Source organism: Erythrolamprus reginae, chromosome 1 (assembly GCF_031021105.1).
Source record: "Erythrolamprus reginae isolate rEryReg1 chromosome 1, rEryReg1.hap1, whole genome shotgun sequence".
NCBI lineage: Eukaryota > Metazoa > Chordata > Lepidosauria > Squamata > Dipsadidae > Erythrolamprus > Erythrolamprus reginae.
In genome coordinates this window covers 67056021-67082866 of record NC_091950.1, presented here as the reverse complement: position 1 = coordinate 67082866, position 26846 = coordinate 67056021, and the positions used below count along the sequence as shown (strand labels likewise).

At 42.1% G+C, this 26846-nt stretch overlaps 1 protein-coding gene across 1 annotated transcript in view; it reads left to right on the top strand.

Annotated features, from left to right (window-relative positions):
- The window catches only part of LRRC74A (leucine rich repeat containing 74A), a 35684-nt gene extending 13700 nt beyond the window's left edge, over positions 1-21984 (top strand). Inside the window, exons 9-14 of the mRNA XM_070733889.1 lie at positions 3528-3722; positions 6115-6210; positions 8513-8656; positions 17106-17213; positions 19848-19933; positions 21801-21984. Of these exons, the coding sequence (XP_070589990.1) occupies positions 3528-3722; positions 6115-6210; positions 8513-8656; positions 17106-17213; positions 19848-19933; positions 21801-21888 (717 nt within the window). The 3' untranslated portion in view covers positions 21889-21984. The remainder of the gene's footprint in view (positions 1-3527; positions 3723-6114; positions 6211-8512; positions 8657-17105; positions 17214-19847; positions 19934-21800) is intronic.
- The last annotated feature ends 4862 nt before the right edge of the window (positions 21985-26846 follow it).

Sequence of the window (26846 nt, the reverse complement as noted above, 5' to 3'; positions counted from 1 at the left end):
GCAGCAAAATCGCGCTGGTCCCGCAAGAACTTCCGAGCCATGGCGGTGAGCGCAATTTAGCGTTCTGTCTCGTAGCCCATCACTGCTCTAAACTTATTTCCATACCTCACTATACTTTCAGATTGTCTAGATCAGATCAGAGATCTCCAACTTTGGCAACTTTGAGCCTGGAGGACTTCAACTCCCAGAATTCACCAGCCAGCTTTGGTTTGGTGGCTGGGGAATTCTGGGAGTTAAAATTCCCCAGGCTCAAAGTTGCCAAGGTTGGAGACTCCTAGATCAGAAAGGACACCTGTACTAGGACCGCTTTTCCTAAACCTTTCCAACTTGGATCTGTGTTGGACTACATCCCCAGAATTTCCATTCAATGTTCATGCTGGCCAGAAATGCTGGTGTCTTCAGCGTGGTGCCAATGGCATCAATGTACCAACTCTATGATCTGCCAGACCCTCTGCTCCACCTGATTTCAAAGAAGTCCTTGATATAAAAAATAAATAATGGGAAGAAAAGGAATTCAAATATAAAGCCCCTGTCTGTAGAGTGCCTTTGGCTCTTTCACAGTGCATTTCCATGTAGCCAGTGTCACCTTCCTACAATTCTCCAAACCTTCAGAGCCTTCTTTTTATTATTATTATTTTTAATTAATTTTTAATTGATTTTATAAAATACGAACACACACACAACATACAACAAATGCTCTGTGATTGGTGCCCACCACCAGACAAACATTCACACCCCACCATCAAATTGAGGTTGTTCCTTATATATACCATTTTAACTCAAGAGTTTACATTTTATTTATTTATTTATTAGATTTGTATGCCGTCCCTTTCCGTAGACTCGGGGCGGCTCACAACACAATAAAAACAGTTTATAACAAATCTAATAATTTACAATTTAAAATATTAAAAAAACCCATTATTAAACAGACATACACACAAGCATACCATACATAAATTGTATAGGCCTGGGGGAGATATCTCAGTTCCCCCATGCCTAACAACAAAGGTGGGTTTTAAGGAGTTTGCGAAAAGCGAAGAGGGTAGGGGCAGTTCTAATCTCTTGGGGGAGCTGGTTCCAGAGAGTCGGGGCCGCCACAGAGAAGGCTCTTCCCCTGGGGCCCGCCAACCGACATTGTTTAGTTGACGGGACCCGGAGAAGGCCCACTTTAAATTATAAAGTGATTCCAGTTTATTCCTTGTAGCTTGGTCTCGGATTCTACTAGCCATATATCGTCTTACCTTGCCCCATCTTCCCATCACTTGTCGCAAATCAGTTTCATTAAGAATTCATCCTTTTATCCATAATCTCAAATTGAATATGGTCCACCATGAACCAGTACCAATTTTGCATTGTCCATTTTGTCACATCCTTCCAACCCAAGGCTATTACCGCCTAGAGCCTTCTGATCAGGGGTGAAATCCAGCAGTTTCTGACAGGTTCTGGAGCAGGGGTAGGCAAAGTTGGCTCTCCTACGACACGTGGACTTCAAGCCCCAGAATTCCTGAGCTAGCATCATTGGCTCAGGAGTTCTGGGGATTGAAGTCCACAAGTCATAGAAGAGCCAAGTTTACCTACCCCTGTTCTGGAGAACTGATAATGGAAATTTTGAGTTGTTCTTCCCTCAGGAGTGGGGAGAGAATGGAGGTTTTGCAGTAGCCCATGGTGTGGCTTGGTGGGTGTGGCTTGGTGGGTGTGGCTTGGTGGGTGTGGCTTGGGTGTGGCTTGGGTGTAGCTTGGTGGGTGTGGCTTGGCGGGTGTGGCTTGGCGGGCATGGCTTGGCGGGCGTGGCTTGGCGGGCGTGGCGTGGCGGGCGTGGCTTGGCGGGCGTGGCTTGGCGGGCGTGGCTTGGTGGGTGTGACAGGGGAAGGCTACTGCAAAACCTCCATTCTCACCCAACTCCTGAGTAAAGGATATTCCAAAAGTCTCCATTCCCACTCCACTCTGGGGCCAGCCAGAGGTGGTATTTGCCGGTTCTTCAAACTACTCAAAACCTCTGCTACTGGTTCTCCAAACAACTCAAAATTTCCACTATGCAGCCTTGCCTACATAACTGGTAGTAAAAAAGAATGGATTTCACCACTGCTTCAGAGTTCCAGGTTTCTATATTATTATTATTATTATTATTATTATTATTATTATTATTATTATTATTATTTATTGGATTTGTATGCCGCCCCTCTCCGCAGACTCGGGGCGGCTAACAACAGTGGTAAAACAACATGAACAATCCAATTAATAAAAACAACTAAAAAACCCTTATTATAAAAAACCAAACATACACACAAACATACCATGCATAACTTGTAGTAGCCTAGGGGGAAAGGATAACTTAACTCCCCCATGCCTGGCGACAAAGGTGGGTCTTAAGTAATTTGCGAAAGACAAGGAGGGTGGGGGCCGTTCTAATCTCTGGGGGGAGTTGGTTCCAGAGGGCCGGGGCCGCCACAGAGAAGGCTCTCCCCCTGGGGCCCGCCAAACGACATTGTTTGGTCGACGGGACCCGGAGAAGGCCAATTCTGTGGGGCCTTATCGGCCGCTGGGATATTGTATGACTGGCTTTATAAACTACTCTTTTTAAATTTATATTTTCATTAGCTGTGGATTAAAAACTCTCTCAAGAACTTAGTAGCATTGTCGGCAATTTAAGAGGCAAAGTCAGTCTTGAATCACTGCAGTTACTATGCAGCTTTTCAATACCAGCTGGAATGCTAGCAGGCAGATTCTACACATCTTAGTCCAGCCGTGATTCCCAAAGTAATCTAGCTGGTCTCTGTGTGGAAGGAAAAAAATGTTGGGAAAGTCAGGCTTTCACATTATGAAACATGGTCAGAGGCATAGTTCCCTCTAAGCTGAGCAGTGAGCAATCGCTCACTTAAAAATCATCATCAACTCAGAGTTTTCCAAACCTGCCCAGAAGCTGAGAGGGAAAGAGTGAGAGGGAAGGAGAGAGAGAGGAAGAGAGGAAGAGAGAGAAACAGATAGAAAAAAGAGAGGAAGGAAAAGAGAAAGAAAAAGAATGGGAGTAAGGAAGAGAGAAAGAAAATCAAAATCTAGTTTGAAACTAGCTCAACTATTTAAGTGGCATTTTGATATTGACAGAGTTGCCCTATTATGAGCTCACTGTTATAGACACACAGTACAGTATTTTATTTTGAAATTCTCTGAGGCAAAACAGGGTGGGTTTTTTTATTTGTTTGTTTGTTTGTTTGTTTGTTTGTTTGCTTGCTTGCTTGCTTGCTTGCTTGCTTGCTTATTTATTTATTTATTTATTTATTTATTTATTTATTTATTTATTTATTTATTATTTCTGTGCCGCTCAGTCCCAAAGGGACTGCCGCTCAGACACTATACTTTTCCGCCCACCCCCCCCAAAAAATTAGAGGGAACACTGGTCAGAGGTCTCTTCAAATTGATTTCATTTCTGATTTCAGAACTGAATATTACTTCTTCTTCTTCTTCTTCTTAAGATTTACATAGTCACAGATAAAGGTTGGTTCTTTCTATCTTCTCTTTTCCCCCTGAAGGCTAATGCAACATTGAAGATACTGAACATCTCCTGGAATGGCTTTGGGAATGAAGGAGCGATTGCCCTTGGAGAAGCTCTCAAAATCAACACTATGCTTGCTGAATTGGATTTGAGCAACAACCATATCAGCAACGAAGGGGCAATAAAGCTAAGCAAAGGAGTAGAATTGAATGGGAGCCTTAGAATCCTAAAGGTGAGATGCCATATTCTGTCAGATGTCCTTTTGGGCTGCCAGTTTTATGGCCCTGATAAAGTTATGCAGTTCACTGTAGAATCTGAGAAAAGTTTCCCAAGTTTTGTTCTTATGTTTTCCTGTTTCTAGACTTCAAACGTGGCAGACATTGGCTTCAAATCAGTTGAAGTAGCAAAGAGGATAAGAAATGTAGACCTGCAACAAAGACCTGTCAGAGAAAAACGTTTGAGTGACCAGGGCATTCCCATACCATGTTGTTTATAAATTTAGGGGCTGAAAGTGTCTTACAGCTTTTATTAGAGATTACAGTTTGCAACTGATCACGCAAACAAAGAAAGCCTTCTGACTATAGGTAGATCTTGCTTATTGACTCACTTGTGCAGTAACCATTCAAAGTTTTGATGCTGCTGATAAAATTACTGTGTGACCATGGTGGGCATTTATGATCATCTCTTTCTGTCATATAGAAAGATAGAAACACAGAAGATTGACGGCAGAAAAAGACCTCACGGTCCATCTAGTCTGCCCTTATACTATTTCCTGTATTTTATCTCAGGATGGGTATATATTTATCCCAGGCATGTTTAAATTCAGTTACTGTGGATTTACCAACCACGTCTGCTGGAAGTTTGTTCTAAGGATCTACTACTCTTTCAGTAAAATAATATTTTCTCATGTTGCTTTTGATCTTTCCCCCAACTAACTTCAGATTGTGTCCCCTTGTTCTTGTGTTCACTTTCCTATTAAAAACACTTCCCTCCTGAACCTTATTTAACCCTTTCACATATTTAAATGTTTTGATCATGTCTCCCCTTTCCCTCCTGTCCTCCAGATTATATAGATTGAGTTCATTAATAGTTCCTGATAAGTTTTATGCTTAAGACCTTGCATCATTTTGGTAGCCTGTCTTTGGACCCGTTCAATTTTATCAATACATTTCAACATATTTGCCATTACAGTGAACTAGTACGCATTGTCTGATGCTGACCTGTTTTTTTATTCTCTTTTTTCATCACTCCAATAAGTGACCTCTTTAAGCAACCTCTGCTGTGCCTAACCAATTTTTCCCCTGCAGAGCAAAGAGATTGGAGAGAAAGGGATCACAAGAGAGTAAGCAAGTATACAATGGAGAATACTCATCAAAAGGAATGCATGCTTTTCTTCTGATTTGTATTCTCTATTGTATCCCTGTTTACTCTCTTGTAATCCTCCTTATCCTATGAAAGTGAATACAAAAATTAATACCCTTCTATCTTATAATTCAGTTTGACCTGTGTAAGCTTCCTAGTCCAGCTACATTTGGCCAGCTGCTGCCATATGGTAATATATTTAGCCGATTTTTAAAAAGTAAAGTGCTTCAATATCTTATCCTGTCAAAATTGTTATCGATAAGTAGTTACTGCCAATTAAAAGTTATCAAAAAGAAAATGAGTGCAGAATAAATTAAAAATTAAAAATTGCTATTTTTTGATGCAGCATCGTAGAAATCTGTTCAGAGTTACAAACAATGAATAGAATAGATTAGATTAGGATAGAACAGAACAGAATAGAATAGAATTCTTTGTTGGCCAAGTATGATTGGACACACAAGGAATTTCTCTTTGGTGCTATACTCTCAGTGTACATAAAAGAAAATATACATTTGTCAAGAATCATGAGGTACAACTCTTAATGATTGTCATAGAGGTCAAATAAGCAATGAAGAAACAATATTAATAAAAATCTTAGGATACAAGCAACAAGTTGCAGTCCTACAGTCCTAAGTGGGAGGAAATAGGTGATAGGAATTATGAGAAAAACTAGTAGAAATAGAAGAATAGAAATAGAAATAGACTTAGTAAAATGTTTGACAGTGTTGAGGGAATTATTTGTTTAGTAGAGGTATGGCATTTGGGGAAAAACCTGTTCTTGTGTCTCGTTGTCTTGGTGTGCAGTGCTCTGTAGCAACGTTTAGAGGATAGGAGTTGAAACAGTTTATGTCCAGGATGCGAGGAGTCAGTAAATATTTTCACAATATTTTATCTTTATTATCTGACTGTGCTGAACAAAATCAACAGTTCTCCCAGGAACTGTACCCTGTCCCTTCTTCTTTAGCCTCCCAGACATCCTTGCTAAAAATCTGTTTCTCTAATTGGATCATCAATCTATGGCAATTGTACATGCATTGCACCTCATTAAAAGCTATTGATCACTGTTATTTCCATTTTACAGGCCAAGGATGTTGCTCATGAGTTCGTGCATTGTATAAAATCATGCAACAAATCTGTATTAAAATTAGAACAGAAACAAAGTCTCCAGCTCTAGGTGCAGGCTTTTTTTTTTAAAGTTCCAGGACCAAAATAATTTCTTGTTATTATTTCAGGATCCAAATTATAATTTATTTTCCTCACAGCTGTCCCACAATCTCCTCACAGTAGAAGGCGCTATTGCTCTTCTCATGTCAGTCAGGAAGAATCCAAGGACCAGAATGGAAGAAATCAACATCTCAGTAAGAATGAATTAAGAAGGGTAAAGTTAAGGAATATATATTGCTATGTGCACAAAGCCAATTGTTGGTAGAATGAAAGGTTGCCACATATCCTGGGCTTTGCTAAGAGAAATAAATATTTACAGCGTTATACCATATAGCATAAGATATTTACAGAATATTGAATACTCTGTGCAAGTTAAATATTAGATAGGGTACTTCACAGCATTAGTATCTCATTAGATTCCTCTGTCTTCTTATATTTTTTAAAAATAGTTTTCTCTTTCCCTCTCTCCTGTCCCCCCAAGCAATTATTTTCAACATAGTTGAAAAGCATCATGCATGCCAATTAAATCACGCTTTCAGGTACAAATGGAGTCATAACATTCAATAGTATTGAAATCTTCTTAAAGCCTTTCGTGAACAATTTTAGCTTCTTTTCCAACAGAGCCCAGAGGAATATTAGCTTGACGGCTTTTGAGTTTCCTGAGTTAAATGAAGAAAACTAATGTGTATCTTGAAAGGGATTGTAGTAAAAAAAAAATCAGTTCACTGCGTACATACCAAGCGAACTTCAGAAAGAGAGACATAACACATTACTTTTGAGAGTAAGGATCTCAGGCATATTTGTTTGAAAATGCATGCCGTTTTATTCAAAAGAATATGCTAGCAAGCACATTTGTATGAAAGACCCAGTAAAGCTACCCGTGATTGGCAAAGCAGAATGCTTTGTGCAAAACAGGAAAAAGAGGCTGAAACAATTATGAAAAGTGGTGGTATATATGTAGATTTATGCAAATTACAAAACTCTGAGTTTGGGTGTGTAATTTGAAAAGCAGGATGTGCCCTATTCTGACAGCTTATGCCATCTATTTGATCAAGGATGATTCATAGATAAATATGACATGCTCCGTCTCCTGTAACTATTGGTGCCATTTTGGGTTTGAGTAAAGCAGTGTTTCCCAACCTTGGCAACTTGAAGGTATCTGGACTTCAACTCCCAGAATTCCCCAGCCAGCATTCGCTGGCTGGGGAATTCTGGGAGTTGAAATCCAGATACCTTCAAGTTGCCAAGGTTGGGAAACACTGAACTAAAGGATCAACCAGACCAGAGGTGGGTTCTTCCCAGTTCGGACCAGTTCACCTGAACCAGTAACAACTTGGTGATGTTAAGATGACATCACCGAACCAAATCAGTCAGTATTGGTCCCTGGGCACCGCCATCTTTTTCTTAAAAACAAAATTGCATTTTTTTGGATTTTAAAAAATATTCTTCTGTACATGCACAGAAGTCGGATTTCTGGCACTGCTCATGCACCACCATTTTGTTTCCGCCTTTTTCTTTTTTTGAATTTTTTTGGGGTGTTCTGCACTGTGCAGGCACACGCATGTGCAAAGCACACACACGTGGCCACACAGCATGAAAGGAATCAAACCGGCCGCAAGGTAAGTTGGAATCCACCCCTGAACCAGACCCCTGGCTTCTACTGCCTCTTTCTGAAACACTTGTTAGATTTTACCCAGGCTCCACAGGTGCGTGCCTAAAATGATTTTTTTTTTAAAGAGGATTAGACATGTTTATATTTTTATTTGGAGCTAAAAGTGAGGGAGGATTCTGAAGCGAGTTGCGAACTGGTTGATCGTTTCCCCCTCTGCTTGTGACATCCGGGAGAATTGATGGCGAAAAACTCTAGCTGGCTTCGTAGGTTTGAAGTGAGTGGCTAGCTTGGACGAGAGAGCGTCCCAGGAAACTGAGTTCGCCGGTTCAGGGTCAGTGAGGGTTTCTGCCAGCTCAAAAATCTGTGTGCCACAGTAATTGAGGAAAAGGGCACACTTGCAGCAGCTGTCGGCATCTTTCATGCCGGCCGCTTCCAAAAATATTTCAAACTTCGCCACGTAGGCTGTCCAGGTCATTCTTTCTGGGTCGAAGAATTCAGGTGGCTGGACTACCGATGGAGTAGCCATGATACCACACGAAGGGTCGGTCTCTTCGTCGCCAATGTAATAACTCTCAAAGCAAGGTTGAATCAAGCAAGGTTTATTTGCTAACGGGACAAGGAAGTCAATTCAGTCAAGAAGCAATGGAGTATTGAGAGCTCTATACAATGACAGTTCTCCTATTTATACAATCTAGCCCAGCAACAGGGCAGTTTTACAAAGATACATTTTAAGAGCCAAAAGAAGGCAACCAAACAACATGCAATAAACAAATCTGAACTTTTGACTTTTACCCTGTCTGGATAGGTCACCCAGGCAAATATCTAACAGGATCCTTTATCTCTCACCCTCAAACCCTCTTATCCTGCTCTTGGCTCTATTTTAGAATGTGCTTGTAAATGATGGCTTCATCAGGCTGTTAGATCATGTCTGTGAAATACGGCCTGAACTAGATATCGTCTATGGAGGAATTGGAGGCCATTCTATGAAGAAGATTGTGTATCAGATAGATCCTATGAAGCTGATTCAGGTAAGTGTAACGATCAGTCCCTCACCTGTGATACGTTTTAGGCAGGGGTAGGTTCCTCCCAGATTGCACCGGTTCTATAGACCCGATAGTAAGCCGCTGGTGATGTCATGGTGATGTCGGTGGCAGTCTGTGGAAGCCGCCATTTTTTGGGGGGGGGAATATTTTTGTTGGGTTTTTTTTCCTTCTGTGCATGTGCAGAAGCCAAGTTTCCAACACTGCAAATGCACCACCATCTTGTTTTGGGCTTTTTTGGAGATTTTGTTTTTGAATTTTTGGCACTGTACTTGCATGTAGGAGAGGGATGGCATACAAATCAAATAAATAAATAAATAAATAAATAAATTGTTATTATTATTAATAATAATAATAATAATCAGAAAAACAAAACAAAAACAAAAGTAAAATTTTATTTGTTCGTTGACTCCTTTTTTAGAGATTATATCATTATAACTATGACAATAATAGTATAAATGCAATACTTAGAAAAAGAAATCTGAGATAAATAACTGTATAAACATATAGATAGAGAACATCGCTGTTACACAACGCCGGGAAAATAAATCTAAAACACAACTGCAGACTGGCAGCCGAGGGAGGGGGGAAGAGGGGTGTATGTCTGATGTAACCAATAATTATGACTGTACCCACCTTTGAACAATCTGTTATGTCAGTGTATTGTCTTTATATTGGTAAATACCTAATAAATATTATTTTAATAATAATAATAATAATAATAATAATAATAATAATAATAATAATAATAATATACATGTCCACGAGGCACAGCCACATGACACGGGAGGAAGTGAACTAACCACGAGGTAAGTTAGAACCCACCCCCTGCTTTTAGGCTCAGAATATTGGGTCTTTGTTGAGCTCTCGTATCTTCCATTTAGCATGTAAAGCAAAGGGAAGCTGAAGTAAGATTGTAAAATTTTGATGTTTTGCTTAGCAATAGCTTTGATAAATGATTGAGCTGCTGCCCAAATTGTGGTCACTAAGTAAGGATTACCTGCATGACACTCGAGCTGTGATTGAGTTTCAGTTCTTTTTTTATATATTTAAAAAGTTTTTTATTTGATACAAAATAAACATAAAAGACAAAAAGTCAAGTACATTACGGATAATCCAGTTTACATATTTTCACTTGGTTACTTCTTCTCCTAAATATATATCCATTATCTTTCTTAAAAGGAAAATGGAATAAAGAGAAATAAAATTCTACATATATCCAACTTTGTCACTAATTCATAAACCCGGCTTTCCTCTTTTCCCACCAATAATAAAATTTATCCCAGGTTTCAAAATACTCTGTTTTATTTTTCTATTTTATGTATGTAAGTATGTATGTATGTATGTATGTATGTATGTATGTATGTATGTATGCATGCATGCATGCATGCATGCATGCATTTATTTATTTATTTATTTATTTATTTATTTATTTATTTATTTATTTATTTATTTATTTATTTGTTTGTTTGTTTGTTTGTTTGTTTATTTATTTATTTATTTATTTATTGGACTTTTATGCTGCCCTTCTCTGAAGACTCAGGGTGGCTTACAATATATATAGGAACAATTTAACATCCTAAATCAAATTAATCTAAATTAATAGTCTAAGAAACCCAAAACCATAAAAAAACACTGATTCTCATTCAAACAACTAACTCATAATACATTTATTGGCCAGGGGGCTAGAGTCTAATGGTCGCAAGCCTGATGGCATAGATGAATATTGAGACTCTTGCAGAAGGTGAGGGGTGTTGTATCCTGAAATGGCTACCTTGTAACGCTGTAAATAGTTTGTTCCTCTTTTCCAGCGCTGTCTGAGCCCAAGCAGGAAGTCGCTCCTGATTGGCTCAGACGCGGCCGGCTCTCGCTCTGGCGGGAACCGCAAAAGTATAAAAGAAGCGGCTTCTCCCTGCAGAGCCAGTCGGTACTCGCTGAATCGTCACTTTACCTTGCTGAGCTGTCACTTATTCTCTGAGCTGAATAAAAGTACCGATTGCTCAAACCCTGTCTCTGGGTCTACTTCACTGGCGACGAACGAACGGAAGAACTTCGCGTGCAACATGGACAAAATCCAGATCGGCCAGGCTCCAGAACTTTTCGATGCCGAGAAAATGACTTGGGACGAGTACATGGCCACCTTCGAGATATTCCTCGAGGCGGCGGGAATGCAGGACGCCGGAGCCGATCGCAGACGGGCTATTTTTCTAAACTACTGCGGCGCAGAGATCCGTAGACTTGCCCAAACTCTCACCGAACCAGAACAAGCAAGAGCCACAGCGTGGGACGTCCTTCAACAGAAACTAGCGAGCCATTTTAAACCAACCAGACCAGCCGTGGTTTACCGGCATCAATTTCACATGATGGCTCAGAGAGAAACCGAGTCGATAAGCCAATTCACAACGCGGCTTCGAACGGTACTCGCTCAATGCAAGTTTCAAGATCCGGAAGCTCGCCTCACCGACGCCTTGATTTTCGGCATGAAGAACCACACAGTGAGAAGTAAACTCCTCACCGAAGATGAGCCGACTCTACAAACCGTAATCAAATTAGCGCAAACCGCGGAAGCAGCCGACGCAGCGGCAAGAGAATTAAAAGAGCACGGAAGGCGAGAAACCATTGCCAAAATCGACGCCGAGTCTCCCAGCGCCATGGGAACAGACGTCCGCGGCCAGCTAACTAGCAACGGGGACGACTGCCTCCTCCTGCAAGACCAACCGAGACACCCTAGAGCTACTCATCCAGCCCCCTGCGCGGGCTGCCGGGGAAATCACCAGCGCCATCGATGCCCGTTCCGCGACACCACTTGCCGCCGTTGCAACCGGAGAGGCCACATCGCCATCGCATGCAGGGCAACGGCACCAGAAGAAACTTTTGCCACACAACAATACCAGCGACCCCAAAACCACCCCCCCCAATCGCGAGAAAGGAGACCGTTCCGCAACTCGGGTCAAAGGAATTACCCCACCGCTAACCGAGACTACAATAGAGGTAACTCTCAATATTCCGTGAATAACACGGCAACCAAAAAGGGGGCTAAAATTGTTATCTCGTTGTTGCTAAATAACCAGCCTTGCTCAATGGAGCTAGATACGGGTTCGAGATATACCATCATGCCCTGGGGAAAATTTAAGCTATATATGCCTAATGTGTCTGAGGCTGACCTAATTCAAACCTCTTTGGTGATCAGAGACTTCCAAGGGGGGGTAATCTCGGTCCTGGGAACTGCAAATGTACCTATTGTATTTAAGAATGTCAAATGTACCCTTCCCATGCTTATTGTGACGGGGGCCAAACACTCCCTGCTAGGGCTAGCATGGATGGAACCGTTGGGGATTGAAATTTCGGGTGTGTGTAATGTAAACTGTGATATTATGCCTAACTTTGTGAAAGAGTTCCCTGAAGTGTTCAGCCCCACCTTAGGATTGTATAAGGGAACCCCCATATCTTTCTCTATTGACCCCAAGGTCCCACCAGTTAGACTGAAACCTCGCAGGGTTCCCCTCCCGCTTCTCCCCAAGCTAGACTTACAGCTGGACAAACTCATTAGTCAAGGTATCTTGGTCCCTGTGGAACAGGGGCCATGGGAAACTCCCATAGTGACACCCCTGAAGCCAGATGGCTCCTTAAGAGTTTGCGCTGATTACAAATCAACCCTGAATAAGGCACTCCAACACCACCCCTACCCCAGTCCGGTTGTGCAACAACTCTTACACTCCCTGGGGGAGGGGAAAAGGTTCGCAAAGATCGACCTGGCGCAGGCTTACCAGCAACTTCCGGTCGATGAACAAACAGCAAACGCTCAAACAATTGTAACGCACAGGGGGGCTTTCAAATGCACGAGGTTACAGTTTGGGGTGAGCATAGCCCCAGGGATATTCCAGAGCATCATGGAACGCCTATTGTCAGGGGTAAATGGGGCCATCCCATATTTTGATGACATCTTAATTGCAGGGGAAAACCAGGAACAAGTGAACAAAAGAATAAGGGAAGTACTTAAGAGGCTACAGGACAAAGGGTTACGAATCAAGCCTGATAAATGTGTCTGGGGAACTAACAGTATTGAATTCCTAGGATATAAAATAGATAAGGAAGGTATCCACCCCACAACTGAGAAGCTGAGAGCAATTAGAGAAGCCCCAGAGCCACGAGATAAGAGTGAGTTGCAAGCATTTTTGGGCCTCCTTAATTTTTATTCCGTTTTTTTAAAGCAGAAGGCAACAGTAGCAGAGCCTCTCCATCGTTTACTCCAGAAGGAAGCCCGCTGGACATGGGGGAAAATTGAACGTGAAGCCTTTGCTCAAATAAAAAATTTACTAACTTCTAAAAGTGTAGTAGTCCAATATAGTGCCTCACTACCCATTAGGCTCACGTGCGACGCTTCGCCGTACGGCATAGGAGGAGTCCTAGCTCACGTTCTACCTAATCAGACAGAGGCCCCAATAGCATTTTTTTCAAGAACCATGACCAGCACGGAGAGAAATTATAGCCAGTTAGACAAGGAGGCTCTGGCATTAGTGGCAGGGGTAAAGAAGTTTCACAATTACATTTTTGGAAGAAATTTTGAGCTAGTCACTGACCACAAACCCCTACTAGGCCTGCTAGCCCCCAACAAGCCCACTCCACCTTTTATGTCTCCAAGACTAATCAGATGGGCCCTTTTCCTCTCTGGGTATCAGTATGAGCTCACCCACAAGGGGGGGAAGAAAATCAATCATGCAGACGGCCTCAGCAGATGCCCCATAGCAGACTTGGTAGAAGACCCTGTTCCAACCACAGACGTGCTAATGATAGAACTCGAGGAAAACCCACTAACCACAGCAAAAGAGGTAGCTGCACACACGCAGCAAGACCAAATCCTGAAACAAGTAGTGAACTGTGTTCTAAAGGGATGGCAAAATGATATTGTTAAACCTGAATTGTGTGATTTTAAGAACAAAAGGCTTGAATTGTCATATGTAAAAGGTTGTTTGCTGTGGGGGGATAGAGTGATCATCCCCAAACGCCTAAGGGAAAAGGTACTCAGAATGTTACACGTGGGCCATCCTGGGATTGTCAGGATGAAGAGCCTAGCAAGGGGGCATTTATGGTGGCCAGGGCTTGATGCGGATATTGAAAGTTGGGTTTCAAAGTGTGACCCGTGCCAAGAGTCTAGGCCCAATCCCCCCAAAACAACTCCGGCTGAGTGGGAACAGCCTGCTGGCCCTTGGTCTAGGATCCACATTGATTTTGCTGGCCCAGTGGGGTCTCAGTATTTCCTAATAGTGGTTGATGCTTTCTCCAAATGGTTGGAAATAATAGCAATGAACAACATAACCACAAGTGCCACTATCAAGGTATTGAGCAGACTGTTTGCATCCCATGGTTGCCCTGATCTATTGGTGTCTGACAATGGACCACAACTAACAGCCAGGCAATTCGAATTATTCCTAGATGGCCTGGGGGTCAGACATGCCCTCATCTCGCCTTACTCGCCCTGGGCTAACGGGTTGGCAGAACGTTACGTAAGGGTGGCAAAAGAGGCATTGCACAGGTCAGGCCCTGGAGATGTGCAACAGAACTTGGACCAATTCTTATTAACCCAGCACATTACCCCTAACTCGCACACACATGTAAGCCCTGCAGAGTTATTGATGGGGAGAAAGTTGAGGTCACCACTAGACAGGTTAAACCCAAGGTTCTGTTTGAATAATAACCAAATGTGCATAAAACCAGAAAGAGAAATGTATTTGGGTCAAAATGTATATGTAAAATGCTTTGATGGAAATGTAAACTGGATGAAGGGAATTATTGTTAAGCAAAATGCACCCAAGACTTATATTGTTAAACTGGAGGATGGTCGTTTGTGGAAACGACACATAGACCACATTCGGAAACGAACTGAAAACCAATTACAACAACCCGCTGACTCGGACTCTCCCCCCTCAACAGACTTTTATACATTGCCCGAACTAAGAAACACGCAGAGAGACTTATCGGGCCAGGGGGAACCATCCAGCGACGCCGAGCCATCCTCGTCCTCCGAGGCCTTCGTTGGGCCCGCCAGGCCTAGTCCGCCGCACCGGGAGAACAGCGGCGAGCCATCCTCCACAGTCAGTGGCGAAGGAGAAAATGGACTGCGCAGGTCAGCGCGAGAATCTCGAAGGCCTCACCGATTGGACGACTTCGTCACGTGGCTTTCTTGATGGATGGGTCCAACTATGAGGGGAGGGGTGTTGTATCCTGAAATGGCTACCTTGTAACGCTGTAAATAGTTTGTTCCTCTTTTCCAGCGCTGTCTGAGCCCAAGCAGGAAGTCGCTCCTGATTGGCTCAGACGCGGCCGGCTCTCGCTCTGGCGGGAACCGCAAAAGTATAAAAGAAGCGGCTTCTCCCTGCAGAGCCAGTCGGTACTCGCTGAATCGTCACTTTACCTTGCTGAGCTGTCACTTATTCTCTGAGCTGAATAAAAGTACCGATTGCTCAAACCCTGTCTCTGGGTCTACTTCAAGGAGGATTCCAGAGGGCTGTGGCCCCCACAGAGAAGGCTCTTCCCCTAGGCCCCACCAAGTGACATTGTCTAATTGACGGGATTTGGACAAGGCCGACTCTGGGCCCTAACCGGTAGCTGGGACTCATACGGCAGAAGGCGGTCCCGCAATTAATGTGGCCATGTAGGGCTTTTAGCTCCTTCGTAATTCTGTCCATCTCTGCGCAGGACAATATTTTATATATAATCTCTTCTTCTGTGGGGGTGTCATTATTTTCCCATTTTTGAGGAAAGGCCAATCTCGCTGCGGTCAGGATGTGTAACATTAAGTTTATTGTCGCTTTATCATATTTATCTATAGTAATTCCCAGTAGGGTTCAGGTTTTAAATCTAGTTTGCCATTAGTAGTTCTTCCAACCATTGTTTTATTTTGTTCCAGAATTTGTGTGCTTTGGGACACTCCCATCTCACTTGGTAGTATGTCCCTGGTATTATTTTACATTTTGGTTGAATTTCAGTTGTTAATCCAAGCCAAATGGCTTCTTTTGATGGATGGTGGAATTTGCAGTCCACTAAACCTTATTGACAGTTGTGATCTAAAGAAAGAGATTCGCAATGAGAGTAGAAATGTGATGAATGTGCTAACAAAAAGCGAGAGATCCATTTGAAGGAGTCCCTTTAAGAGAACCATTCCTTAAGTAGCATAATGAGGTTTCTGAGGCTGTAGCTGGCTGTTCCAGAATGCCAGTGTCAAGCTGCCAGTCAGAATGAAAGATAAATAAAACTAAGAGTCCTACAAGAATGGTGGAAGGTCTTAAGCATAAAACGTATCAGGAAAGACTTAATGAACTCAATCTGTATAGTCTGGAGGACAGAAGGAAAAGGGGGGACATGATCGAAACATTTAAATATGTTAAAGGGTTAAATAAGGTTCAGGAGGGAAGTGTTTTTAATAGGAAAGTGAACACAAGAACAAGGGGACACAATCTGAAGTTAGTTGGGGGAAAGATCAAAAGCAACATGAGAAAATATTATTTTACTGAAAGAGTAGTAGATCCTTGGAACAAACTTCCAGCAGACGTGGTTGGTAAATCCACAGTAACTGAATTTAAACATGCCTGGGATAAACATATATCCATTGTAAGATAAAATACAGGAAATAGTATAAGGGCAGACTAGATGGACCATGAGGTCTTTTTCTGCTGTCAGTCTTCTATGTTTCTATGTTTCTATGTTTTTGTAAAAGTTCAAAAGTGAATTTATCAAAATCAGAACTAGAAGCATTGAAGGAAAAGCAAAGTCTGAGGAAAATGGCACGATACAAGCATATATCAAATCCTCCTTTACCAACCCCCTTGGGTGAATGCCCAATCCCTATTGTCCATGACCATCAGGTGGATTCATTCCTCCCCTCCCCCACACGTCACACTTCTGGAATGTTCTTCTAACGGTCTCCTCCTGGCACCAAGGAAAACGAAACTTATCTCACTTCATGGCCTCCTGTGTGCTTCCCTCCCACTAACCCTTATCTCTAACCCACCCCGTAACTATTGACAACCAAGCGACAGAGAGGCAGCAGCATAAGCGAAAATTGACAGCCAGGATCAGAGCTAAGAAGCATTAAAAGTAAGAGAAAGCTGGGAGACTACATGTTTTGGCTTACGAGAAGTGATTCAATTGTAAAGAGGAAAACGTAATGTTATATTTTCTGAAATGAAAAGTGGACAAGGTTTAATGCCTGCTTAAGTATTAATAATTAGAAAGCAGAAAAATTCACAATCAAAGAGCCTTATCCAGGGGATGAAAGTTGAGTTTCAGCCACAGAAAACTTAGCCTTTATGTTAGAATCGCAGAAACAGATGTTATGGCAGATTTACCCAAAGACATTTGATGCCATCCTGAGGGAAGTGGTTTAGAATACTGAACTTGTGGTCTCATTCACTTCTTCTTTTCCCCCTTTTATCCCCAGATCTATTTGGATATCAACAAGCTAAGGCCCTGGGACTTTTTTAGGAGTATTGATAATTATGGTGACATGAAAATCCCCGTGGCACAGTTTCGGAAAGCCATGATGCTGGTAATGTTTCAAAATGTAAAATTCTTTTAACTCTTACAGTTACCCCAGAAGATCCCTGGGAAGTTTAAATTCATTAGAGTGTTCCAGATTTTTACAGCTACAAATCCCAACTCATCTACATCTGAAACCAAGACAGATTTTAAAAAACAGTCTGGTCTAGTGCAGTGATGGCAAACCTATGTACAGGTGCCACAGGTGGCATGCGGAACCATATCTGCTGTCATGCAAACCGTTATTCTAGCTCCACTCCAATGGGCATGTGAATGATTTACAGCTTGCCTGAAAACTCTGGGAGGGCATTTTCGGCTTCCGGAGAGTCTCTGGGTGAATGGGAGAGGGCATTTTTTTCCTCTGGAGCCTGGGGAGGACGAAAGATGGGTCTTCCGTGCCTACCAGAGGTTAGGAAATGAGCTGTTTCAGGCCTGTTTCAGGCCTTCAGTGTATTGAATTATGGGTGTGGGCGATAGCACAGATACCCACACTTTCAGCACCTGAGGGAAAAATAGGTTCGCCATCACTGGTCTAGTGATTAAGACATCAGGCTAGAAAATGGGAGACACTGAGTTTCAAATCCATGAAAGCCAGGTGAGTGACTTTGGGCCAGTCACTCTCTCTCAGCCCAACCCACCTCACAGGGTTGTTGTTGAAAATGAGAGAAGGAAAGTATTGAATATGTTTGCCACACCGAGTTATTTGTATTCCTAATAATAAAGACAGGATTACCAGTTAAATAAATAAACAAATACAGTAGTACCTCTAGATACGAGCTGCTCCACATGCGACTATTCCAACTTACGAGCCACAACGCAAGCAAAATTTCTGTTCGACACCTGAGCTCAAATTCGGGATCCAAGCTGAGCTTCTGCTAGGTGGTGCAAGAATCCTTGCTTCTGGTTATCTCGGCGCGAAAAACAAAGTCTAAAGGCATTCGTTCGAGATGCGAGTTGATCGACTTACGACCTCGGGTCTGGAACGAATTAAACTCGTATGTCGAGGTACCACTGTGGACATAAAATTATACTGATGATCAGAAAAGGAAATTTTATTGTTTTGTGGTTGGAATCTGCCCAACGTGTGGCAGAACATTTTGTGTCTGTATAGGCTTTACCGGTCACCTGCAGACACATCGTGGACACTCCACCAACCTGTTAGATGTCAAGGTCCTCTTTGAACACGAAGGTCAAACATCATCGTTTGGAATCTCTGCACTATCTTCACTATCTCCAAATTTTTTCTTGGCCAAGAGCCAGATGCCACGGATGATATGACTATAGAGAGGGCTGGAATAGTTGGTCCTTCAAAGAGCGAGGAAGCTTTTTTTTTAAATGATTTTTTTAAAAAGGAAAATAATTAAGAAATTATTCCATCAGAGAGAAATAGGAAAATCACATCATTTTTATTTATCACTGGTGAGATGTTGCTGGCATGAATTTTAAAGACTTTGAGGGGACCCAAAAATGCCCCCCAAAATATAGGAACTTAGGTGCCTTATGTTGCTCATCTTTGATAGAGATATGAATGCCAAAATTCTCAGCAGTACATTAATTGAGTAGCCCCTGTTGATCAAATATGTCTGAAAGAAAACGTTTGTGTCAGCTGCATTAGGTAGACTAGACCAAGAAATCAACTCCACTGAAAAACTACTTTTATTGAGTTTAGCTATTATAACAAACTCTTGCATGTTCAGATGTTGTCAGGACATCCTGGGCTCAACAAATATTTTACTTCTTGTTGCCTTGACAACAAAACGTGCATATCTCTGCCAAGAACACCTTCCTTACTCATTACAGTGTGCCAAAAGAAATGTGAAACTCAGAAAATATTGATATTTGCCAAAAAGTCTTAAAGCAAAATACCTTCGATAAACAAACATTTCAAATTCACATATTTCCTATATGTACGGTACATTTAGGATTAAGGAGAAAGGGGTATTATGTATGTTTAGAATAGAATAAAACAGAGTTGAAGGGACCATGGAGGTCTTCTAGTCCAACCACCACTTCAGACAGATGGTTACCCAGCATCTTCTTAAAAACTTCCAGTGTTGGAGCATTCATAACTTCTGGAGGCATGCTGTTCCACTGATTAATTGTTCTGTCGGGAAATTTCTCCTTAGTTCTAAGTTGCTTTTCTCCTTGATTAGTTTCCACCCATTGCTTCTTGTTCTACCCTCAGGTGCTTTGGAGAATAGTTTGACTCCCTCTTCTTTGTGGCAAAGGTTTGTTGCCTTTGCTTTCTTCTGGGAAGTTTTTAAATTTCCAAGTCTAACTTACACCTCTTGAGTAGTACTTCCTCCAAGTAATATTCAGATATGTCCACATTTACTTCAACCTTCACTTTATTTTACTTAAATAAACCAAAATGTGTTTCCACATTTTGAGACTTGTCAAATGGAGCTCTTCTCCCTAATGCCTACGTAATTTTAGCAGTGAAACTGAATTAGTTGATCACTTTTTCCAGGTTGTATTTTCAACCTCCCAGTCTAGCCTACAATTGTAGTTTTTCATGATAGTTCCCATCATAACCACATCTGATCCTGTTTCAGTTTGTGGACCACTCAAGGGCATTTTAGGGCTGCTGCCAATTGTAATAAAAAACAAGATCTATGCAATAATTGTATTCTTGTGTCTCAAGCAATCAAAGATCCCCCTGAAACGGGTGCAGGTTGTAGAACTGGTACGCAAATTGGACCCCCACAGAACAGGCTACGTGGACTACAGGTGAGTGCTGTATGCTATTACATTAAACCAGGGGTTCTCAAGGGTTCGGGAGAATCTCTAGCTAAGAGTCTGTGCAGTTTGGAGAACTTCCAAATCCCACTCCTGGCTGCCCCTACCCCGCCCACCCTGTCCCTCCCAGGAATCCCCACGTGGCCCATTTTGGATGCAAGTAAGTGCAGGGAGCACATGGAGGCTCATAAGGGTGAAAAACAGGCCTGCCAGGGACTGGAGAGGCCAAAAACTACTAAAATTAACTAAGATTTCATTAGTCCTCCACTAACATCATCAGAGTGTTAAAATCTCCATTGAAGACAGTTGATTTTATATAATGCTGCTCAAATCGCTCATTGCCCAGGCCCACACCCTTCCTTCCCTCCTGTAATTAGCTTAGCTAGCTTAGTCATGAAAACAGGTGGAGTTGCTGTTCCTTCTTTATCTTTTGGGTATTGCCTCTTTCTCTCCCCAGGGGGTAGAGTAGGATTATGAGGCAATACTTGGGGTGTGCTAATCGCCACTTTCTCCCTGTTGTTGTTATTCCTCCCTTCCTTAGGGACCCGCATTGTCTCCTCTAGCATCTTTTTTGCCTATGATCGTGTATTGGGTCTGCATTGTTCTGCATCCCGTCCGTCTCTGTGCTCTTCCAGCTTGCTCTCCTGCATGCAGTTGGGGTTTGCCCCGCCTTCACCTTCATTAGGCTGTTCCTTATGCCTTGTGGGGGAGGTGTTTCAGATCTCCATCTAACCCTAATAATCCACACACACACACACACACACACACAGGCCTTTGCTGGTATCTTAATGCCTGATATGCCGGGACAGCAACCCCATCTGTTTTCATGACTAAGCTAGCAACGGCTAAGCTAATTACAGGAGGGAAGGAAGGGTGGTGGGTTTGTGATGCGGGCAATGAGCAAAATGAGCAGCATCACATAAAATCATCTGTCTTCAATGGGAATTTTAACACTTTGACGAGGTTAGTAGAGGACTAATGAAATTCTTAGTTAATTTTAGTAGTTTTTAATAAATGCCTCTTCATTTATAAATATACCTGGAACTCACATTTTTAGGACAATTATAGATAGATAGATAGATAGATAGATAGATAGATAGATAGATAGATAGATAGATAGACAGACAGACAGACAGACAGACAGACAGACAGACAGACAGACAGACAGACAGACAGAGATACTGTATATGTATAATTTTTTAAAAGAGAGAAGAGGGAGAGAGAGGCTTACATATTGGTAGAAGCATTGTTTCTGTTCTTGTTAACAATTTGTGTTGATGTGCCTAACATGAATATATAGGGCAGTGATGGCAAACCTATGGCATGGATGCCACAGGTGGCACATAGAACCATATCTGCTGGAACATGAGCCGTTGCCCTAGCTCAGCTCCAACATGCATGTGTGTGCCAGCCAGCTGATTTTTGGCTCACACAGAGGCTCTGGGAGGGCGCTTTTTGGCTTCAAGAGAGTCTCTGGGGGGGATGGAGGAGGGCGTTTTTACCCTCCCCTGGCTCCAGGGAAGCCTTTGGAGCTTGGGGAGAGAGAAACACGAGCTGAGCCTACTGGGCCCACCAGAAATTGGGAAACAGGCTGTTTCCAGCCTCCTTCCAGAGGACCTACAGGGGACAGGGGAAGCTGTTTTCACCTTCCCACGCTTTTCTGGCACCCGAGGAAAAAAAGGTTCGGCATCACTGATTAAGGCCAATTGTGTGTTAGGAGTCAGAGTTTTCAAGCCTTCTGGGCAGTTAGTTCTTTTCAGCATCCTAAGGAACTGGGAAAAGTACAAGAAAGGGGAGAAAAGTTCAGCAAAATTACTTTATTATTAACCTTACTGTTTTTTCTTCATTTTCAAATTAGTCACTATAGAGTTGAGGAGGCAGTCAAGAAACCCAAGGAAAATGATGAAGAGGGGGAGGATGATGCTGCTGGTGAAAAATGGTCCTAAAAGATGAGTGCTGGCAGGAAGCTAAGAAATGTGCTTTGGGCTGAATAATAAGTGCTGGAGGGGGAGAGACAATTGAATATCCACAGATCTTAAGTTTAGACAATAAAATGCATTGGAACAGAAGCTGATTTCTTTACATCCAAAAGAGGAAGATATAATGAGTGGTATTTGTGAAGGGCAGTTAAAAGGGCAACAGGGCAGAAGCAGGCCATAGTCAAGTCTTAGAAAATGTTGGTCAACTCATCTAGAGATGCCAGTCAATCTCGCCTAAATTTCAGAATGTGAAGCAGGCTCAGAGCTGCATTAATCAAATGGGAGACCAAAAAATAGCCTTTAAATCCACACACACACACACACACAAAACTTTCTCCTGGATTTCTTCCTTTTAATACTCTAACTGCAATTATAACTAGAATAATCTTTTTGGGATTAAGTAGTTTAGCCTCCACTTTCTTTCTTTCCTCTATGCATTTCTCAACTGCCAAGTAGCTGCTATTTTCAGCTCAGGAAATTCTTTTAACATCCAAATTCAAAATTGCCTTTTACCTGTGAGTTGGCCACTCTCTCATCTGGTTTCAGCATTCCTAAAACCACTCCTGCACATAAACTTGGTCTGGTTGTCCCAGTTTTGTAGTGGTCATTTGAAAATGGCCGCTGCCCCCACTGCTGGACAGCTGTCTCTGACAGATTGAGGAATTTGCCTGCTCCTCTTGGTTGTCCAAGATGCCTCTCATTCTTCACTGTCCCTACAGGACAGTTCTGATCCAAAGATCCTTCGACAATGGTTTGTCAGACTGGATTTTCACAGAGCTGATCAGAGCCTATTTTCCAGCCTGTCTCGCTGCGATGCTTCGAGTTTCTCCCCAGTTTCTGACTTTGAAAAATGAAATACTAAAGTGGATATTAAAAGCAAGGGTGAGTCTGTAACTCAGGGGCAGGATATATGCTTGCAGGGGTGGGCAGCAGGCAGGAGGGGGTGGAACTCAGTTCCACCAGCAGAAATGAAGATGTGTGTGCAGCTCCAGCTGGTCAGCGGCTGTCACTTCCTGGATTACTGGTCTCGGCTCAGCTTTCCTTTTTTTCCCCTGCTACTGCTGCTGCTGTGTCTGAGCTCCTTGCTTTTTTCCTCTTTCCTCCCTCCTGGCCTCAGACAAGCTTCCCTCTCACCTGCCCGGCTTCCCTCCAGCCTCATGCGGACACCTCCCACCTGAGGTGCAAGCAGAAGGCGTGGATGGAAGCAGCGCTGGCAGCATTTATGCTTCTGGCAACACCTGTTCGCCTAGCTACCCAGCCCGAGGCGGGGGGGCGACCCAGGAAGGAGAGCGCAGGAAACACGAAGCAAATTGTCATCCCAGCGAGCAACACTGGTAAGGTTGTAAGTCGAGGACTTAACAATTCACTTGAACGATGATGACCAAACAATGTCGTCTGGCGGGCCCCAGGGGAAGATCCTTCTCTGTGGCGGCCCTGGCCCTCTGGAATCAACTCCCCCCAAAGATTAGAACTGCTCCCACCCTCCTTGACTTCCGTAAACTACTCAAGACCCACCTATACCGCCAGGCATGGGGGACTTGAGACATCTTTCCCCCAGTCTCCTTATAATTTATGTTTGGTATGTATGTGTTGTCTGGTTTTAATATGATAGGGTTTTAGTTATTTCTTTTAATATTAGATTTCTGCCACTATAATATTGTTTTTATCACTGTTGTGAGCCGCCCCGAGTCTTCGGAGAGGGGCGGCATACAAATCTAATAAATTATTATTATTATTATTATTATTATTATTATTATTATTATTATTATTATTTGCACATGTGAGTGCACACTTTGGGCACTCGGTCCGGAAAAGGTTAGCCGAGGTGGCGCAGCAGGTAGAGTGCTGTACTGCAGGCCACTGAAGCTGACTTGTAGATCTGAAGGTCAGCGGTTCAAATCTCATCATCGGCTCAAGGTTGACTCAGCCTTCCATCTTTCCGAGGTGGGTAAAATGAGGACCCGGATTGTGGGGGCAATAGCCTAGCTCTGTTAAAAAGTGTTATTGCTAACATGTTGTAAGCCGCCCTGAGTCTAAGGAGAAGGGTGGCGTAAAAATCGAGTAAATAAATAAATAAATAAATTACTGCTATCAAGACATGGTGTATTGAGATTCTTCAAGTAACTTAGTACAAAATGAATGTCTTCAATAACAGGGAAATATGTTTAGGGAAATACACAGCAAAAATAGCATGTCAGCTTAGCAATAATTCCAATGTAGAAGAAGAAAATATTTTGTCATGGTTACATAATAAGTTTCCATAGTTACAGAATAAATTGTTATTCCACTGGCAGAACAGCTGATTACAAAGTACAAAGAAAACCCAAAAGTCTCTCTTTGGTACTTATTTAAGACTATTGAGTTATCTTTAGTTTTCCTAGATCCGTGATGGTGAACCTATGGCACGGGTGTCACAGGTGACACGCGGAGCCATATCTGCTGGCACCTGAGCTGTTGCCCTAGCTCAGCTCCAATGTGCATGTGTATGTTGGCTAGCTGAATTTTGGCTTGCACAGAGGCACTGGGAGGGCGGTTTTGGCTTGCAGAGAGCCTCTGGGAGGATGATGAGGGTAGGGTGTTTTTTCCCTCTCCCGGCTCCAGGGAAGCCTTTTGAGTTTGGGGATGGTGAAACACCAGCCTACTGGGCCTACCAGAAGTTGGGAAACAGGCCATTTCCAGCCTCCAGAGGACTTCCGGGGGGTGGGGCGCTTTCCCCAGGCATTAAATTATAGGTGTGGACACTCACACCTATAATTTAATGCCTGAGTAGTGCAAACGCACACTCTTTCGGTACCCAAGGGGAAATAAAGGTTCCCCATCACTGTCCTAGATGATATTCTGATCAGGATTGCGTTTGCCAGGTTTTAGAGCAAAATGGCAGGAAGGAAATATTAATTCAACAATTAATATCCCAGAACACTAAACTCCTTTCTAAAGCTTACGGTGAAACATTGAGGTAAGTTTGTTTCATTTGTATACTGCACTCTTTTGAAAAAAATATTGTGAAGCAATAATTAAGCAGAAATGAGAGATAAAAAATGTTTTACTATTGTACCTACCCACGAGATATAGTAGTAAACTATACTGAAGCTTGCCAAATGTTATAATATACAGAAGTCATCTAAGTAAATAAATTCATAACTTATTTGTCTAATCTAAATATTTTTATTGTTCCACCAAGGTAACATGCAAGAATAGTATGAACCTAATAATTCCTAGATAGAAAGTCATCTGGCAGCCAATAATTACATTGTATGTAAACATTATTATTATTATTATTATTATTATTATTATTATTATTAATTAGATTTTTATGCTGCCCCTCTCCGTAGACTCGGGCCGGCTTACAGCAATGATAAAAACAATATATAATGACAAATCTAATAGTTAGAATCTAAAATAACAATAATACATTTAAAAAGTCTAAAAAACAAGAAACCCCAATATATAAAAACATACATACACTCATATCATGCACAAAAAACATAATTAGGCGAAGAGTATGGAGAAACTTAGATCCAACTAGGAAAAAAGATCATCTCAAGAAAATAAAGGCATGATCCTCAAACAGAAAGAAGAGCTTTTTAATCAGGGTTAGTTTCAAATAATAAGATTATAACATTTACAGAAGTGTTCCTACGCATTTTGATAATGGCCATTGTGAGTAAATACTAGCATTTTAGCAATATGAGAGGAGTGAGTTTTTCCCAGTTTGGATCGGTTTGTCCAAACCTGTAGCAACCTACTCAGTTTCTGTGCATGCACAGAAGAAAAAAAAATAAAAAAATAAAAAAATTAACATTAAAAAAAAGATGGTGATGCCCAAGGACTAGCACCAACTGATCCAGTTTGGTGACATCATAATGACATCATATGAAGAGGAGTGCTGAACAGATGGGAAATAAAAGCAGTCAAGGAAATCTAAACTGTCCTATGTTCTTAATTATGATTTGCCTAGCCATGATTTGTTGTGATTAGAGTCCACATGGGAAAAATCCTTAAACTGATAAGAAACCACTTTAAAAATTATTTTAAGTTTGGGGCAGATTCTGGAAACAACATGGAGGCCAATTGGAAAGAAAGTTGATTGGGGAACACAATCACACACAAAGACAGCATGATGTTCTGGTCAGCCGAACAACTAGTGGAGTTTGCGGAAAGATTCTTATAGGGTTCTGTGTTTCTGAAGTTTGGTATTTGTGCAATATGGGCTTAGTGTTTCTAAAGAGCGTGCAGGCCAATTGCCATTGCGGCTGACAGCTTATATCCTGGCTGGATTTTGGGTGAGGAGCTGCTTGACACAGCTGTTGTTAGCTGTCAAACATTGCTGTAAGGGGTTTTGAAATATCCTGTCTTGAATGGACTTCAGCAGGCAGTGTTTGCTTTGATAATGAGCGGAGCCATCTAGATAGTTGGCTTCCTCTTTCAAGAAGCTCTTTATCTCCTTAAGTGCTGGCATCTACTGTGGGCTATTAAGAAAGATTGGGGGTTGCTTTCTGCCTCTAAAACATTTCTCCATTATAATATTCTGCTTCTTTAATATTTCCCAAAACATTTCATTCTTCTAGCAGGGGGAGAGGTCCTTCTCAAAGGAAGCATCAATAACTCAGCAAATCCCTGGACAACGTAGGTAGCCATTGTAAGAAATGGTGGATCCAGGGCAAGAGAACTCAAACATAATTAAGCATCTGTACAAATGCACGACAGGTTGGTAGAATATTCAAGAATTGGAAAGTCAGCCAAATGATCTCATGGTGGGAATAATTATATTACAGAGAGAGGTTCTATACTAGTAATGTGGAGCTGCCACATCCTGCTCTGAAGCCATTGACACAACTCTCAAAGAAAACAGCTAAACATGAAGTTAAACGGTCTCTTGTTGTGCTATACAGTGATCCCTCGGTTAGCGCGGGGGTTACGTTCCA